Source organism: Sesamum indicum, linkage group LG7 (assembly GCF_026168435.1).
Source record: "Sesamum indicum cultivar Baizhima isolate 11 linkage group LG7, ASM2616843v1, whole genome shotgun sequence".
Classification (NCBI taxonomy): domain Eukaryota; kingdom Viridiplantae; phylum Streptophyta; class Magnoliopsida; order Lamiales; family Pedaliaceae; genus Sesamum; species Sesamum indicum.
Window position 1 is genome coordinate 14,907,155 of NC_142663.1, and position 16,276 is coordinate 14,923,430.

General features: G+C 35.5%; 4 protein-coding genes across 5 annotated transcripts; all 4 read right to left on the reverse strand.

Annotated features, from left to right (window-relative positions):
* Window positions 1-1,261: 1,261 nt before the first annotated feature.
* PRA1.B3 (prenylated RAB acceptor 1.B3) lies at window positions 1,262-3,991 on the reverse strand. Of its 2 annotated transcripts, XM_020695358.2 has the most exons (3): window positions 3,111-3,991; window positions 2,074-2,121; window positions 1,262-1,951 (listed from the first exon to the last, which is right to left on the reverse strand). In XM_020695358.2, exon 1 carries the CDS (start codon window positions 3,797-3,799, stop codon window positions 3,161-3,163), a length of 639 nt encoding a protein of 212 aa, XP_020551017.1. In that variant the 5' UTR covers window positions 3,800-3,991; the 3' UTR covers window positions 1,262-1,951; window positions 2,074-2,121; window positions 3,111-3,160. The 2 variants fall into 2 exon arrangements, with proteins under 2 accessions (XP_020551017.1, XP_011084858.1); XM_011086556.3 differs by lacking the exon at window positions 2,074-2,121.
* Window positions 3,992-4,456: 465 nt separating this feature from the next.
* Window positions 4,457-11,323, reverse strand: LOC105167007 (uncharacterized). Its single transcript, XM_011086557.3, has 9 exons — window positions 11,051-11,323; window positions 8,693-8,890; window positions 8,535-8,602; window positions 7,685-7,738; window positions 6,740-6,997; window positions 6,594-6,656; window positions 5,227-5,295; window positions 5,080-5,125; window positions 4,457-4,705 (listed from the first exon to the last, which is right to left on the reverse strand). The coding sequence occupies exons 1-9, from the start codon at window positions 11,082-11,084 to the stop codon at window positions 4,644-4,646; spliced, it is 852 nt and encodes a 283-aa protein (XP_011084859.1). The 5' UTR covers window positions 11,085-11,323; the 3' UTR covers window positions 4,457-4,643.
* Window positions 11,324-12,896: 1,573 nt separating this feature from the next.
* Window positions 12,897-13,473, reverse strand: LOC105167008 (histone H4). Its single transcript, XM_011086559.3, has one exon. The coding sequence runs from the start codon at window positions 13,347-13,349 to the stop codon at window positions 13,038-13,040; it is 312 nt and encodes a 103-aa protein (XP_011084861.1). The 5' UTR covers window positions 13,350-13,473; the 3' UTR covers window positions 12,897-13,037.
* Window positions 13,474-13,932: 459 nt separating this feature from the next.
* LOC105167009 (uncharacterized) lies at window positions 13,933-15,816 on the reverse strand. The gene is made up of 2 exons (XM_011086560.3): window positions 14,915-15,816; window positions 13,933-14,668 (listed from the first exon to the last, which is right to left on the reverse strand). The coding sequence occupies exons 1-2, from the start codon at window positions 15,763-15,765 to the stop codon at window positions 14,032-14,034; spliced, it is 1,488 nt and encodes a 495-aa protein (XP_011084862.1). The 5' UTR covers window positions 15,766-15,816; the 3' UTR covers window positions 13,933-14,031.
* Between the last annotated feature and the right edge of the window lie 460 nt (window positions 15,817-16,276).

A 16,276-nucleotide genomic window follows, 5' to 3' on the forward strand; every position in this document is an offset into this window, starting at 1 on the left:
AAAGATGTGTAAAGGTAGTTCAACAACAAAAACGAAGATCTGACTTACAATAAATCAATAATAAATCAATTGAGGGTAAATATAAATTTTTATTTCTTTTTGTTAATAATAGTAAATTCAATAAATTTCAACTAATTGAATAATTTGTTTATTAGACGAAAACAAACATCAAAGGAACTGATTATAAATTTTTAAATCACAAAATATTTATGTGTGAATTATACCAAACTTCAGAGAATGCGAGGTATAATTATCCATATCTTATATTTGTTCTACTGGATTTTTTTAAATCAATAATTTGAAATATTCATAAAATTCCAATGAGAGAATAAATAATTTTTAAAGTAATTTAATGCATGAAATAATAACAGAAATAGAAGTAATGGAGAAATTACTAACAAAGAAATAAGTGAGTGTGATGTTGATAATTTTGATTATATATTGACAGTTGCTATGTCCTCCAATTACAGTTGTACAATAACATGCAAACAATATCCTAATTAACAATGTAGGTTAAGACTTTGAGGGATTCCTTAATTATGTATGTTTGAGGAAGTGAAACCAACATATTTAGTTCAATCAAATTGAAAATGAAAACATAGAAAACCACTGCTTTGCCATTTAATCTATGATAAATTACAACCTAACTCCCTCAAAAAATTTGGCATAACAAATACCTTTCCATTTTAAAAATTACAAATATCCATAATTTTTAATAAAATTATATAATCTTTGAATAGCAGTCTGAATCATCAACTTTGCTTTCTTTTTGTAATTTTTTAAAAAAAAATTAAAGAATTATATCAGACAAAATGGATGAAAAATTTAAAAACATATAAAAAAGAAATTATCAACTTAGTTCATAAAAATATTTTTAAGAATAAGTAAATTTATAATTAAGAAATATATTTTAATCGGTTTACCACAATAAATTAATGAAAACTTAACAATAATTTATAATTTTAAAAAATATTTTAATCAATTTACCACAATAAATTGATGAAAATCTAACAAAAACTAACAAATTGAATTAATTGTTAGACAACCATTACAATTAAGGGGTATTGAAATTTTTTCAAGCAAAATATATATATATATATATATATATATTGTAAGTATGCCCAACATAAAAAAGCTTATTCTAATTTACCCACTTACTGCCATCTTCAATCCTTTCGTGTCACTGTCCCTCACAGTACTTGGGACTATGTATCTTCTTTGTCATACATAGAATCTCATTAATAGCATAAAAGAATGTTACTTACTGCAGCCTCACTTCAGTTCTTATCTTATAACTTGTCACTGTGAAACAATATAACATGTATAACTACACTCACTATGTAATTAACTTGAACTCAATCAAATAAAGTTCTACTCTAGATCCTGCATCTCATCATCTTAGATTGCTTGCAGCATGATAGCTTTGAATCCATTAAATCAATTTGCGAGACAAAATACACCGGAAATGCCCCTGAACACTTCTCTAACCTGTCTACAACGCCTTTGTATAGTATGAGTCCCAACCTGGGCCGGTTCACCCCGTCACTAGTGCAGCCCACCATAGGAAAATCGATCACTATAGCAGAGAAAAATATCACATTCTATAAGACCAATCTAGAGACCTTCCCCATTGATGTTGGAGGGCAGCAATAAAACTGGCTCTAATTCATCGATCATGCACATCACAATCACAATACCAACTCACACTCTGAATTTTGCCAACTAAAGCCAATGAATTCGTCTCCTGTACCTGATGACCCTCTCATTCTTCTGATCCTCTTTTCCCTTTTACCCTTTTGCCTAAGAATAAAAGCAAGAAGGAAATTTTTGAACCAAAAACCTGGTTTCATCTAACCTACTAAATCACATGCTTCTGCATGCTATACTTGGAGTAACCAGTGGCCCAGCCCATGTGAAAACTCTTCATGGCCATCAACCATCCTAGACACACCTGTCGATCAACTTAGAGGTTTACATTAGATAAATGGCATGCCTAAGGTCAAATATATTTCATGAACATAACCTACAAAACAATGTAGATCTTTAAAACGGTCGTGTAGTTTTAGCACTTACAGAGATGCATGTTAAACATTCAGATCTGTCATGCCCTAGAACTTGTATCTGAAAATTAAAGCTTACAAGTCACAACCATAACTAGAAATCATACTGGGATTCTTCCAACTACAAATAAAATATCCACTTCCACAACATCAATTGGCCACAAATACTATCATCCAGCATATTCTCACATCATGCCAGGTGCTTCTTGCTAAGTTAAGCAAGCTAGATAAAATTACCCAAATAAGACAATCAAAATCTGCTGTATCATCTTCAGAGTCAACAACTGTATACGAGAAGCTACGGAACTCAAACACTTGTTACGACTACTCTTACAAATTTATGTCGGAGGTACTCAAATTAGACTTGCAATTCAGTTCTTGATTTTGTTGTGAGCTAAATTGTTACAACCAATTAACAAATCAATAGTAAAAAAATGCAAAGATAGCAAGCAATATACAACTTGCAAAGTTCATGTGCTAATTTACAAAAGGTCAGGCTCATACTGAGGTCAGGTTTGAAAATCTTCTATGCGAAACTTCTACATAAAGTTCATAAGCATGATTTACTTTGCACATATTATTTTTCCAACTGAATGTAGCTCAAGATTCTTGTCTTTCAGTAATAAATCCATTTACCAAACTCAAGTTCCCCAAGGAATTAGTACAAAGAAAATCAGATCCAGATGCCTTTAGCAATACAGTAATAAGCGTAAGAAGGAAAAAATCAATCTCTTCTACTCAAACGCCAATTGGTGCATTGCACACAGCATTCCACCACACAGATGATGCAAGGAACATCCATTCTTAAACACGAAACTCAAGATAACACAGCAATTTAACTAGACCCACCATATACTTAACAATGGTAAAACATTGGAGAATCTTTCAGTGAGAAATTACATTCTGGATCCTGAACCCAATGTGCGACAGCAGACGCCTAATCAAACATGACCAAAATCCGTAACAATTACCTATTTCCATCTAAGCAAAACTATTACAATTCAATCGAAAAACTCAAGTAAATTCAACAACCCATAACTGTCACCATACCTTCTGGGGTTGATATCCACAAAAGACTATAAGACGAGGCCAGATCCAACTCACACGCGCGTGGCAACAACAGGCGCAGCCGCCGCCGCGGCGGAGGAAGCGGCGCCACCTAGGAACGATAGAAACCCAGAATTAGCTGGCTCCTGATCATCCAAAAACAAATCCTCAGGCATCCGGAAGGCCCCATGCGCGCAAACCACAGCCAGGCCGACAAGCAAAGCGGAGATGAGCACAGATCCGACACTGGTGAGGAACACCACAACTATAGTAGACACCACCAAAATCCCCAAAGTCTCCCGATCCGAGAACGTGCGTCCCGCAATCACAACAGGCTGATCCGAAGGACGGAACAAGTAGAGAAATATCCAGGCAGCGAGGAGGGATAACAAGACGAGGAGGGAGAAGGGGTGCGAGAGGAGAGAGAGAGCGAGAGAGAGGGCGAGGAGGGAGAGGTAGTTGACGCGGAAGAAAGAAAAGTTCTTGCGGATGCGGGAGGCGGCTTCAGAGAGTGAGTCGGGACGAGAGAAGGAGGAGCGGTCGACGAGCTCCAACCAAGGGCGGCGCTGGGAGAGGCCGTGGCGGACGGTGGCGTTGAGGCGGGACAAGAAGGCGCGGAAGGCGGGGGTGGCGATGGGAGGCTGGGATTCAGATTGGGGGTTGGAGATGGGGAGCGTGGGGGCAGAGGCCATTGCTGGTAGCTGGTTTTAGAGAGAGAAAGTGGGGGATGGTTGGTATGGTGGCCTCCGAGTCTGAGTCTGAGTCTGAGTCTGAGGGTGGAGTTGAGCAATGAGCAGAGCTCTCGCACCAACACTCACGCCGTGTGAGATCTATTTTTCTTCTCCCTCACAACTCACTTCTTCTGGGTTTGGTTTTTCTTTTTTTAACTCTCACTACTTCTGTTTTCTAGATGTCTATTTTAGCTCAAATTATTTTTTTTAAATTAAATTATTCTTATAATAGTAAAAATATATTTTTTTATATATATTAATACGTAAAGACGTATAATGATAATTTGATTATTAAAAAATTGATTAATCTATAATAAATCAATAATAAGTTAATTGTGAATAAATATAAAAAATTTTTCAATTTTTTGTTAATATTAATAAATTCGGTAAACTTTGACTAACGAATGACTTATTTTTCAAATGAAAGCAAATCTCAAGGTGGTTAGATGTAAATTCCCAAACCACTTAATTATAATTATCAATCAAATATTTATATTTTAACAACTAATAACAATTATCATAATTATATTATAATCATCAATATGATATAATTATATGAATTGATATTAATATCTAATGAATAGACAAGTAATTAGTACTTGGGAATTAAAGGTGTAATAAGTAAGAACAGAAATGATGTTGGTATTAAAACAGGTAAATTGCCACAAATGAAGCCCAACTTCACTGAAATTTCTTTAACTGGAACTTGATCTAATAAAAATCTTATCCATCGATTAAGACGACGATATCAACAAAGAAAATGAGAAGTAGAAAATTTGAATTGTCTTAATCGGAGCAACTGACTCTAGTTGATACCACGGAAGGACGGCAAGACGGCAATGAGGGGATCTCCATAACCCACAGCTTCTGAAAAATTAATTCCAAACTCAGAATAAGCAACTCATCATGAACAACTTAACGCCCACACAAATATTCATATGCATCCTCAATCATTTCCTTCACAAATGCAGAATGTTTTAAATTTACGTTGTCGTAATTGATATTAACAGAACATGGAAGTTAAAGTTACAGGCAGGCCTGGAACGTGAAAGCATTAGAATCAAGCTGTTTCCTATTAATTCCAAAGGAACTATGGCAAGTTGGACTACTTCCATTCTTCTTGTTCCATACTGAAATGAAGATGTAGGTTTATCCCATTGTTCATGACCAAAAATTAAACAACTTCCAGGAAACTTCACAATCAAATGCGAACTGAAAAATAAATGTCCAAGGCATCATACCTCCATCATTGTAAAGGAGCTTCAAGACTTCTCCAGCCACACCGGACTGCTCAGATTATTTCAGGATGGTAATGAAAGAAAAGAGAAGATCATTATATGTTGTCATGAAGGAAGCCATAAATATAAAAATCTAAAAATAAGGCTTACTCTGACAGGAAGTTCGGTGCCAAACTGATCCAGAAAGCCTATCACTTGTCCCTCCTTGATCACATCACCCTGAATGCACAGAGAAAGAACAGGTTTAATCATTGCAAAATTTAGTTTATATCCTCAAGTTAATTTTTATGTGTATATGCAGAAAGTGGTGTAAGCCTTATTAATGCAATAGGGCCCAGCTCTATTTTTCTGATATAAGAAGAATAATTTAGTTATAGAGAGATATAAATTAACAAGACTTGATGACAAGCAAGTGCTATCATGTATATACAAAGCAAGAAGAAAATTAGTGAAGGAAAACTAAGAATCAGATCTCTCAACAACATTGCAAACTGATAAAGTGAAACCAGCAAACTGCTCTGCAGGATTGTCCATAGGGATGACCCACACACAACTCCATCGTACAAAGCAATGGAGACTGTTATAACTATTCTAAAGCTTTAACTTTCCTCTCCAGCTAGACAGACCAACTTATAGCCATCATAGCATGCTATCAGCTATTATAGGAAAGGGTTTTGACCCACTAGGAGAAGACCAAGTCTTTCTATGTTTTTCTTTAGTTTAGAGTGCAGGATTGCTATTGGTTCTGGCTGACTCTAGCCTAATCTGGTCAAATTTATGTGTACAAGGATGTGATCAAACTGATCTATTTCCCTCAAGCCTTGCTACAGCCTATACATGATTGGGCGATGACGCTTTTGGCAAGGTTTCATACATATGGTCTAGAAATCGTGGCAGGAAATAGCTTGGCTTGCAGTTATGTCATAGACAGGGTGGAAGGCATTTAAAAAAGGGCTTGGCAGCTTGGCTTTATTTTACAGAAAGCACGCTTTGCTGAGCTAGCATGGACTCTGTCCCTTCCCCTTAGCCCTCTTCGTTTTTTGTCAACGCGCTCTTAATCTTTCTCCAATCCCCAAAAACATCAACCCGTCACACAGAATGCTTACAGTATTTACAAAGCAAGTTATCATGCACAAAAGAAAATATTAACATTTCATGAAGGTGCTAGACTCATAGATTACCTGAGCAACAGAATTTCCATCCTATTTAACGAAACATCTTTCTGGAGTTCACTAGTAGCAGTCAAATAATAAGGGTAAAATTTCATGGTTGACCATAAGAGAAAATTTTACATATAGGACACCGTAAGGCCCAGGAAAACCTAACCAAAGAGGCGGGCCAAATATAATATTAGACATTTCTTAGAGGCAAGGTGTCAACCTAAGAAACTTCTTTTATGCTCTTCTAACCTTCACACCTCGCGACTATAGCACTCCCACCAAATACAAAGAAAAAATAAGAACAAACGAAATCGAATAAAAGAGATTACAGAAAGGAGACTTATTCCATGTAAGCACCTCTTTGCATGCAGGAGGTTGCTTCTTTCCTTTCAGAGTCCTGGCTCTTCGGAACGAACCAACCTAAGCAAAGGAGTTGCGAAGTGAATCACTTAAATATGCTCCATAATATATATAATCGATCAAACAGGTCATGCAATACATACCGTGGGTGATGATACTATAACATAGCCAGTAGCTCCAGAGGCCTCTAGTGCAGCCAATTTGGCTACCTTCTCGATGGAGACATTTGTAAATGGGCTGACCTTTTCTGAAGAAGGTTTTGGCGGGGATGAGAGGGCAGCAGGCGCTGATGCATTTGCTGGTTTACTTGGAACAGGTGGTGCAGTTGTTTGGGGAACAACAGATGCAGGGACTGGTGGGCCATCAATGTTCCGTTTCATGTGAATTTGGAAGGCTCCAAACTGTTACATAGAAAAACATCGGCATGAATATGAATGTCAAAAACACAGATATATGCCATGATAACATGCTAGTCAAAGCATTCTAAAAGTTATTACATCAATTTCAGCCTCATGAACCAACCTAAACATATCTTGTCAAGGAGAGCAGTAAGCCATGTTGCAATCATTTTTAACCACAAACCATTTAACCTTTTGTAATTTAGTGAGTACAATGGACAGGCTAACTAACGGAGAAATAATGCCTGAAGCATGTTTAATTGCTTTACATAAACCTCTGAAACAAAGAAAACCTACTCCACAATTATCAATAACAACAGGAACTACAAACTAGATGTCAATGCTTCAGAGTTTGATGGTCAAATAGGTAATATCAAAGGCCTCTTAATATCTTGAACACGTTGTTGATATATTCACTACTCCGGGCCCACCAGAATAATTTCTCTCACGTTTCTTTAGACTGTCTTTTGTCAGATTACTACAGAGCTAAACAATTTATACATTTTTATGGCTCAAGGAAAAGCTTCCAGATTGTTCATTGCTAATATTGATATCTCACATGGCAATTAGTTTCGCATTCATGAAACGAGATTTAATGTTCTAGAACAAGGCGTTTCCTAGAATAAGAAATGCAGAGATCTTCAATTTTATCTCAAAATGAATTGTGGAACTCGTAGAAACAGATTTTACCTTAAGTTTAAGCTCAGCAATTTTTGTCTCATCACATACTTCTGTGAGCAAGGCCTGATAAATCAAATAAAGTGTCAAAGAAGCACAATCAGGAAGAAGTCTCACCTACAACTGGTACATGCAAAACAAGTACTGATGAATAACAGTTATAATTACAGGATTCCCCCAATTTTTTTCTTTCATTCATGAGATCTACTTAATGAGCAAAGGCAAGAAATTTTTAAAGTGAACCAATCTTTTCCAGAGTAATAGTAACACAAAAACGCATTAGCAACATAGGTTTATGCAACAGATCACATCTTCAGGTACTTTCAAATCAACCTCTAACCACCTTTCCATTCTCTTTTTGAGTGACTTATGGACTCACTCCATTCTGCAATCACAGATTTCACACCACAAAAGGAATTGAATCATGAGAAATCCTAATAGCAGTAATAATTTATTACTGACCAAAATTGTTGTTTTGGCTGGGAAAGTTGTGTGTGTGTGGGGGGAGGGGGGGGGGAGAGCGCAGGCATGTGGATATAAAAGCATTCTTACAATTTGGAAATAAACCTACACGCATGAGTTCTCTCATCTTTCAACTCCATCTAAAACAAAGGCTTCACTGATATTTCTTTGACAACGCCTAATAGATCTTCAAAGAGATAGTGGGTTAAGTTTATACAATCTTAGCAGTTCATGGTTATAACTCATAAAGTCAAAGTCTCGATTCCAGAATACAGTTGTTGCCTATAATGCATTTGCACTTCATTATAGAGCACTGTTGCATACTTTAGTTCTGTATAGCAGTGACATTTAAAGCCAAACAGATGAATTAACAAAGGCAAAAATTAAATCACAAGAATACCTCAAAACCATTGGGAAAAGTCATACTGGATGGTGATTTCTTCTCTAGAACAGCTCCATTGGGGTCACCTGAATTGGAAATAAACACACAAATGATAACGAAAAAGTTGAGTTCTGAAGACATCTTTCCTTCAATATTAGTGCAGTAAAACAACTCACTGTTAGATTTGGATGTCACAGGAGTTTCAGAATTCTTCACGCATGACACAAGGATAGCGCCATGTCTGTTCGTAGATGAACTTAATTTACCACCACAAACAGTCAATTTACTCAGGTTGGAGAAGGCTGAATAATTTATAGTAACTGTACCAGGTTTTTCAAGCACAGTCCTAAAATGAGACCCCTTGGTGAAAGCATCTGTAGCATAGTAGAATACATCAAATGTCCACTTCAAAACAGCTTAGAAGTTCATAGTTTGGATAAGTGAAACTTAGCCAAGATTGAGATAACAATTCTTTTGACAATTCATGTAGAACAAAGATATATAGACTATTAACATCATTGATCAGCATTAAGCATAGGGGACCGAATTAATCTATGCTGTCCTTTCATTCCTTTCATGGATTTCTGCATTTAACATGAACATAGTCTTGCATGTTTTATCCTAAGATTTTGTTACTGTGCACAAAACATGAAAAAATAGAGCTGGAGAATTTATTAGGATTAATTTCTTCTCAGAACAAAAACAGGTTTAACTTGTTGAAGCCTTAGGTTCCATCCCTCCCCCCAAACCCCAAAGATAATAAAAATAAATAAAGAAATATGTGTGTGTGTGTGTGTTAAAGAAAAGACATCTCCCAAGAAACTATCGTACTTTAGTACAGGCTCATCCAAATCCAAGCACATCTTTTCTGTAAGTTTTTCACTCAAATTCCCAAGGCATTTGAAGACAATTCATATACTTTTGTAGACTGTGGGAAGAGTTATCATAAAGATACTATTATTAAACAAAAATCATGAACCTTGAGTCAACTATTCTATATCTGTAAAACCAAATGAGACAGGACCAAAGAACTATCTAATTTTAATTGGAGAAATCCCTGAACTATTAACAATTGCACAGCTCTTCTGTTATAAAACATAGATTTTTGAAGAACATAGTTAGTGAATGAATTACTAATTGCAAGCTAAAAGGAATTCAGCAGCCGGACAAATGCAATCTATAAATAAACCTAGTAATTTACCAAGTGACAAGAAATACTTAATCTCAAAACCGAAAAGAAAAAGCAAAGCAAAACAGTGCCATGAGGTTATAATTTGCTGGTTTCCTTTTATGAGCACTTTATCAACTCTTGCTTAATCAATTATCATACCGACTAACGCATGGCTTAAGTATAACTGCCAAGTTCCACAATAAAAGGTGGGTTGTTTAAGTTATAACAGTCAGTTTGTGTTGCTTTCACACAGGCCCATAGGTATCAGCGGCAAAAAATTTATTTCAACCACAATTAAAATATGAATAGCCACCAAAATCAGACACAATAAATTGATATATAGTTCCACAAACATAAAGAGTACTTGATTGATTGATTGATTCTTACTTCAAATGCTAATGTGAGATGCTTATTTAACATGTCCAGTGAATAAAATAGTTAAGCTTTACATCCAGACCTGCCAGATAATAATATAATGAACACCAAGTCACATACTTCCAGAATCTAGATACATTCACCATCCCTAATCAGCGCCTCAAGTAGTATTCCCTCTAGTTCGCACCCAGCTAAGCCCACCAGAAAAGGATGAAGTGGTCCCAAGTACAAAGCTCCCAATTGGAAACATCTTGCCTTATGTATGAAGGAAATATTAAGATAAAATGAAGAAATATTGGATGAACAATGACTTTAAAAAATTAATCTTGAAGTGCAAGTTAAATTTTAGATCAATGCAGCAACCGCAGAGCTTATGAAATCACAACAACTTCACATTGACGAAATCACCCCACACACACAAAAACACACCCACTAGGCCCTAAGCATATTGACTGAGTGTACTTTGTGCAAATCCAAGAAATCGAAACTCCACGTTATGAGCAGGACGAAAAGTTACCTTAACCACGAGGGTTTCAATGTGAACAGACCACCAAGAATAGATAAAAAACCTATATAACTTAAAACAAATGATAATTCATCAATTCTTCTTCCAAATGCTAAGGGGGTATGTTTATTGAGTTCTTCAATTGCTTAAAGTAGTTAAAGTACCGAACGGATTCCACTCAGGCCCACCTACCAGATCAAAGGATAAGAAACGCCAACTAAAAATATTTCCACAATGTAGAATCATTTACCAACCCCTAATTACCATTTCCAGTATTGTTTCTCCAATTCGCACCCTGCTAAGCTCATAAGAAAAGGATTACTCAAATGTAAGTCATAAGCATGTGACCATACAGTAGCTAATTACAGGGAAATTATTAAAAAAAAAAGAAATAACATTGCATGGAGCAATAATTTAAGACATGAATCGACGAAGTTTCACATAATTTCTAAATATTGATAGAGAGAGAAGAAGGGCACTAACAATGGCAAGAGCGGAGAACAGCGGCGGACTCCATGGCTCTCAAATGGCAATTAGATTGGGAAGATCCAACAAAGATCAGAGTTGCTGAAGAGGAATTCCTCGATTTATATGGAACGGGATATATATGTTCGTCAATTAGTTTGTTCGTGCTTCGAAATGTCCGTCCCCTCGCAACACTCACTTCACTTCACCTGCCTGCTACACCCACACTCACTCTTTTCTATGCTGCCGATTACTAACGTGCGCTTTTGGGACTTATTCCGCGCCTTTCATTCATTCCTATATAATTATATTCAGGCTTCGGCGATACAGCATTTCAACATATGTTTAATTACCAATTGTTTCATTGGATAATTACATTTATGTACATTCCTCATTTATTTTCTTTTTATATAAATCATTTCTATCTTCTAAAAAATTATAAAAATCAACTTTGTAGTTTTTAAAACTCAAAAATGCTCCTGAGTCAACCTTTAAAAATAATTTTTCAAATATAGAAATGCCCTTAGGAGAGTTTCTATAATTATCAAAAGATAAAAAGGTATCAAAATAATATTTATTTAATATAACCCCATATCCTTTTAAATTATTTATACTATTTTTTAATTTAAATTTAAATTATTTTTTTATTTAATCTCTATATAAAATGCACCTTTTAATAATTAAAATATTAAATTAAATAACTAAGAAGTGCAATTTTATAGAGATTCAATAAAAAAAATGATATAACAATATATATATATAAATTAAAAAATAGTATAAATAATAAAAGAATATATTGAGTCATATTATTCATTTTCATAAATATTACTTTGATGCTCTTTCTATCTTTTGATAATTACAAAAGTACCCCTAAAGGTATTTTTGTCTATCTTTAAAAATTTATTTTAAAGGTTCACTTAATCAACAGAAGGTATTTTTAAGTTTTAAAAACTGCGGGCTGATTTTATAATTTTTCAAAAAATAAAAATAATTTACGTAAAAAAATAATAAGGGAGAAGTGTAAATGTAATTATCCCTTATTTCATTTCATCCACACAACACTAAGAAAATTTAATTAGATGAGACTTTGAGTTATTACTTAATTTGAAGTAATTAAACATATAATTTTTATTAAAATACTCTTAACTTCCTTAATGAGTTGTTTCAGTAATAATTTAAATGAATTAAGTTTTAGATATATATTTTCCTGAATTTTTTAATATAAAATAGTACCAACATTATCTCCATTTAAAAGAAAAATAAATATTTAATATCAATAGTTTATGAGAAAAAAAAATGCAATTTACCCCGAAAAACAAGTCAAAAGAAACCATATACATAAATTTAACAAATTACTTCCATGTTTTAAAAAATATAGCAAATTGCCCCTCTCTCTAAATCATTAAGGATATAATTTATTTTATTTTTTCCAAATATTAGAAGCATAATTTGCTAGTTTTTTTTTTTTACAATAGTATTTTTACTTATTTCTCATATCATATAATTATTCAAAATAATGAATAATTTATGCAAACTAACTATAAGTTAGGAACATAAATATAATTATCCTTATAATTGAATTTTGTAAATATTAATGTAAGAATCAACACATAAAATTAATTTAGCCTGGGAATAAAAAGCATTGATGCATCCAAATCTTTTTGGGCTTCAAGTTCAAAAGGTTGTAAAATTATTTATGCATTAAATTCTGGTTTCAACAAATTTTTCCAGCTGCTCGTCTTAAGCTTGAAGAACCATTATGACGTATGTGGTTATTTCCGGTTTTAAAAATCAGACATAAATCCAGCAAAGGAAGAACTCAAGTGTAAAACACAGAAAGAAGATGTCGAAGATTACGCACTGATAAATCAACATAAAGATGTTCTAATCAAAGCTATTAAGATACACATTTTTCACCAACATGCACAAACTACCAACAAACAGAGCAAAAGGAAAAACCCCTAACACAACCAAATTTAGAGATAAATTAAAAGAAATTGCAAAATCAACCACCAAATCCATATAAGGTGCGGCCCTGCCTCTTCAAAGCATAGACGACGTCCATGGCGGTGACGGTTTTGCGCCGAGCGTGCTCGGTGTAGGTCACAGCATCTCTGATCACATTCTCGAGGAATATCTTCAGAACACCCCTCGTCTCCTCGTATATCAGACCGCTGATTCTCTTCACTCCGCCTCTCCTCGCCAGACGCCGGATCGCCGGCTTCGTGATTCCCTGGATGTTGTCCCGGAGCACCTTACGGTGACGCTTTGCTCCGCCCTTGCCCAGCCCCTTGCCTCCCTTCCCACGGCCCGACATTTTCACTCAGAGAGACTGAAACTGCAAGAATTCGTAGTGGGAATTGTTGGTGAAATGGGGAAATTCTGTACGAGTTAATATAAAGGGAAATATTTGATTTGGCGGTGGTTTGAACTTCGCGATTTGGAGGGTTTATAGTTTTGGCGGAAACCTTTTGAGCTTTTGGGATTTTTGACGGACGGCCACGGATGGCGATCCGAGTGATTTGGTATCATTTGTTTTCATCCGTTGGATTGAATAATAGAAGAACGTTAATTGATACTCTTCACTAGCTGGATTGATGACGTGGAATTTGTTTGTTTGGATTTGGAGCTACGATGGAAACACTAGGCCCAACAAAATAATGGGCTAAGCCAAGCCCATTTGAATTACGTTATTGTGCTGTGAATACGGCGATACCAATCTCCTAAATGTACTTGTGTAGTGTCAACCAAATGTACAGCTCTTCAAATGAGTACATAAATTTAGTCAAAACTTAGTGAATTACGGAATAAATATTCTAGAGTTGTCATATAATCAATTTAAATTTAATGACAACCCATGTGAAGTAAAATTTTCTTAACTGCAATTTGAACACCTACTCTTTATCTACGTAAATTCATTCCATAAACAACAGTCTTGAAACAACAAATGACAACAATTTTCCCCCAATTAATAGAAAAGGAGTACATCTCACTCATATCTAAATCAAAGACAGACAAACCACTTCTCTAAACTCTAACCTCTTGGTCTCACTATAGAAACTCCTATGTTTATTAGGCCAATACGTCAACCAAATCCACCCCCTCATCTCCCACTCCATGCTCCTCCCCATGCAGTCCTTATCCACCCTCCAACACACACTCTCCCCATATTCATCACCCGCAAAAATCACCCCTCCTTCCCTTGTGAAAGCCCTATCCGCATTCGTATACCGATTCTTGAACCACGCCTTGTGATGGATCAAAGCCAATTTCGAAGGTTTCGATGAGAAAACCTCTCTACCGTCCACGCTATCATGCAGAAACCAGTTCAAGATCGCGCTGTTTCCATAGACGGATTGCTCGAATTTCCACGGTCTCAAGCTGACGGTCGACGTTTCTCCAGCTGAGAAGTTGAGGCCTACGGTGTTTGGAGGCTCGAACGAAGCTTCGATCGCTTTTTCAACGCTGATCTCTCTTGTGGGATTCTCTGATGATTTGCTCACTGATATGCTTATGATGTTGGCCTGCAAGGTTGGTGTGATTTGCAATGCTATTCGAGAAGGGAAGTGTTTTTCTGCTGTTCCAGCCCCACGTTCGCTCATGAGGGTATCTGTCACGAGCTTGATAACATCACACCTGAAATTTATCACAAAAAAAAGGAACTAAATATGTAAATGAGGTAAGTTACAGAACACAAATTGTGCCGACAACCTATAATTATAGAATCAAAAATATAATTTTGCCCAAAATTAAATATTCTGACTCTATCCTTGTAATTGTAGGCCTTTTAGAAACACGCTTTTCAACATAAGAACCAAAAATAAAACGATCATACAATAATACATATAGGTTCTTGTGCATGTTCAAATCTTACAATATTACCTTATGTTGTCTATGTTCACCATGACTTCAATCCACTTTTCTCGAACAACCACCTTGTGGTTCAGTTGGATCACACCCTCTAGTTGGTGGTAGTTAAGAGAGAAGAGCAAACGATCATCAGACAAAGGACCACTAGACTTCTCGACGTTCATTGCTATTACCGGACAGTACAATTGAACTTTCCACAACCCTAACGTGGAAAACGAGTATGAAAACAACGAGGATGGAGTCTTGATGGCTGAATTTGCAGCTTGAAGTTCCGAAATCCAGTTAGTGATGGCAAGATTGATCGAACGCATCCATAGCTCTTCAACATTAGACCCCAAAAGCCTCATTAGAAGCTTCGACACTTGTCTAGACTTGGGGCATGAAAATTGATCTTTCAACGTATTTAGGCATGATGTGCGTACATCCCGGGGAGCTTCATAGATGCAAATGAGGAATGTGAGACTGAGAAACGAGAAATTGAAGACGTCTTTAAGGTTGTGTGGTTCGAGGGACAAACGTGGGAGTTTACGAGCATTAGGGCATTTGTTTGGCGAGTAGTTTAGAACATCTTCGATGAAATTACTTATGAGGAAGGAAAGAGTATCGTTATCTTGTAGTAATTTGTTGGACGTGGGCTTTAGCACTACGCTTTTAGAGGTCCAGAGAAAGATGGGGAGATTGTAATCCGCAAAAATGGAGATGGAAAAATACGAATTGCTCAAGTTCTTGATCGATAATTTGAGAGAAGGGTTTGAAGAATACCTAGGACACAAGCTCGATGAAAAAGAGGTTGTTTTCCATTGAAGGATTGGAGGGAGTTGTTCAATCCAAGAAAACAAATCAAGAAACGAACAAAAAGCCATGAATGCTGAAACCTTTCAATTTCTCCCCTTTTCGAGCTCAATTAAGCTAGGCATGCTTCTTTATTTAAAGACAATTAGGGCATCGAATAATGTTTCTTGATCGTGATAAGAAGAATCAAAGGGATAAAGCAAAAAAACCATTAGAGAAAATGTGCAAGAAAAGATCTCAATATATTTTAAGGAATAAAGTTAATTTTGTGGGTATATTATTTGGAAACTTAGAGAAATAAAATGCATGTGCATGCATATACAACCATCCCTAGCCAGCTACCAACTTTTTGATATGGTCTAGACGTGTGGGGATCTGATTTCTTGTTTAGAATTTTCATCCCTTCACTATTATTCATATATATCTCCTTATAAGTATAATTTTTTTTTAAACAAATTAATTTTTATCGGCGATGATTAATAATTAAGATAAAAATTATTAATTAATTCTACGAGTCACATAAATGATATCGTGTGTTTTTAAAGATTTCCGTCAAAGTTTGCTTGTCATATAACAAATATT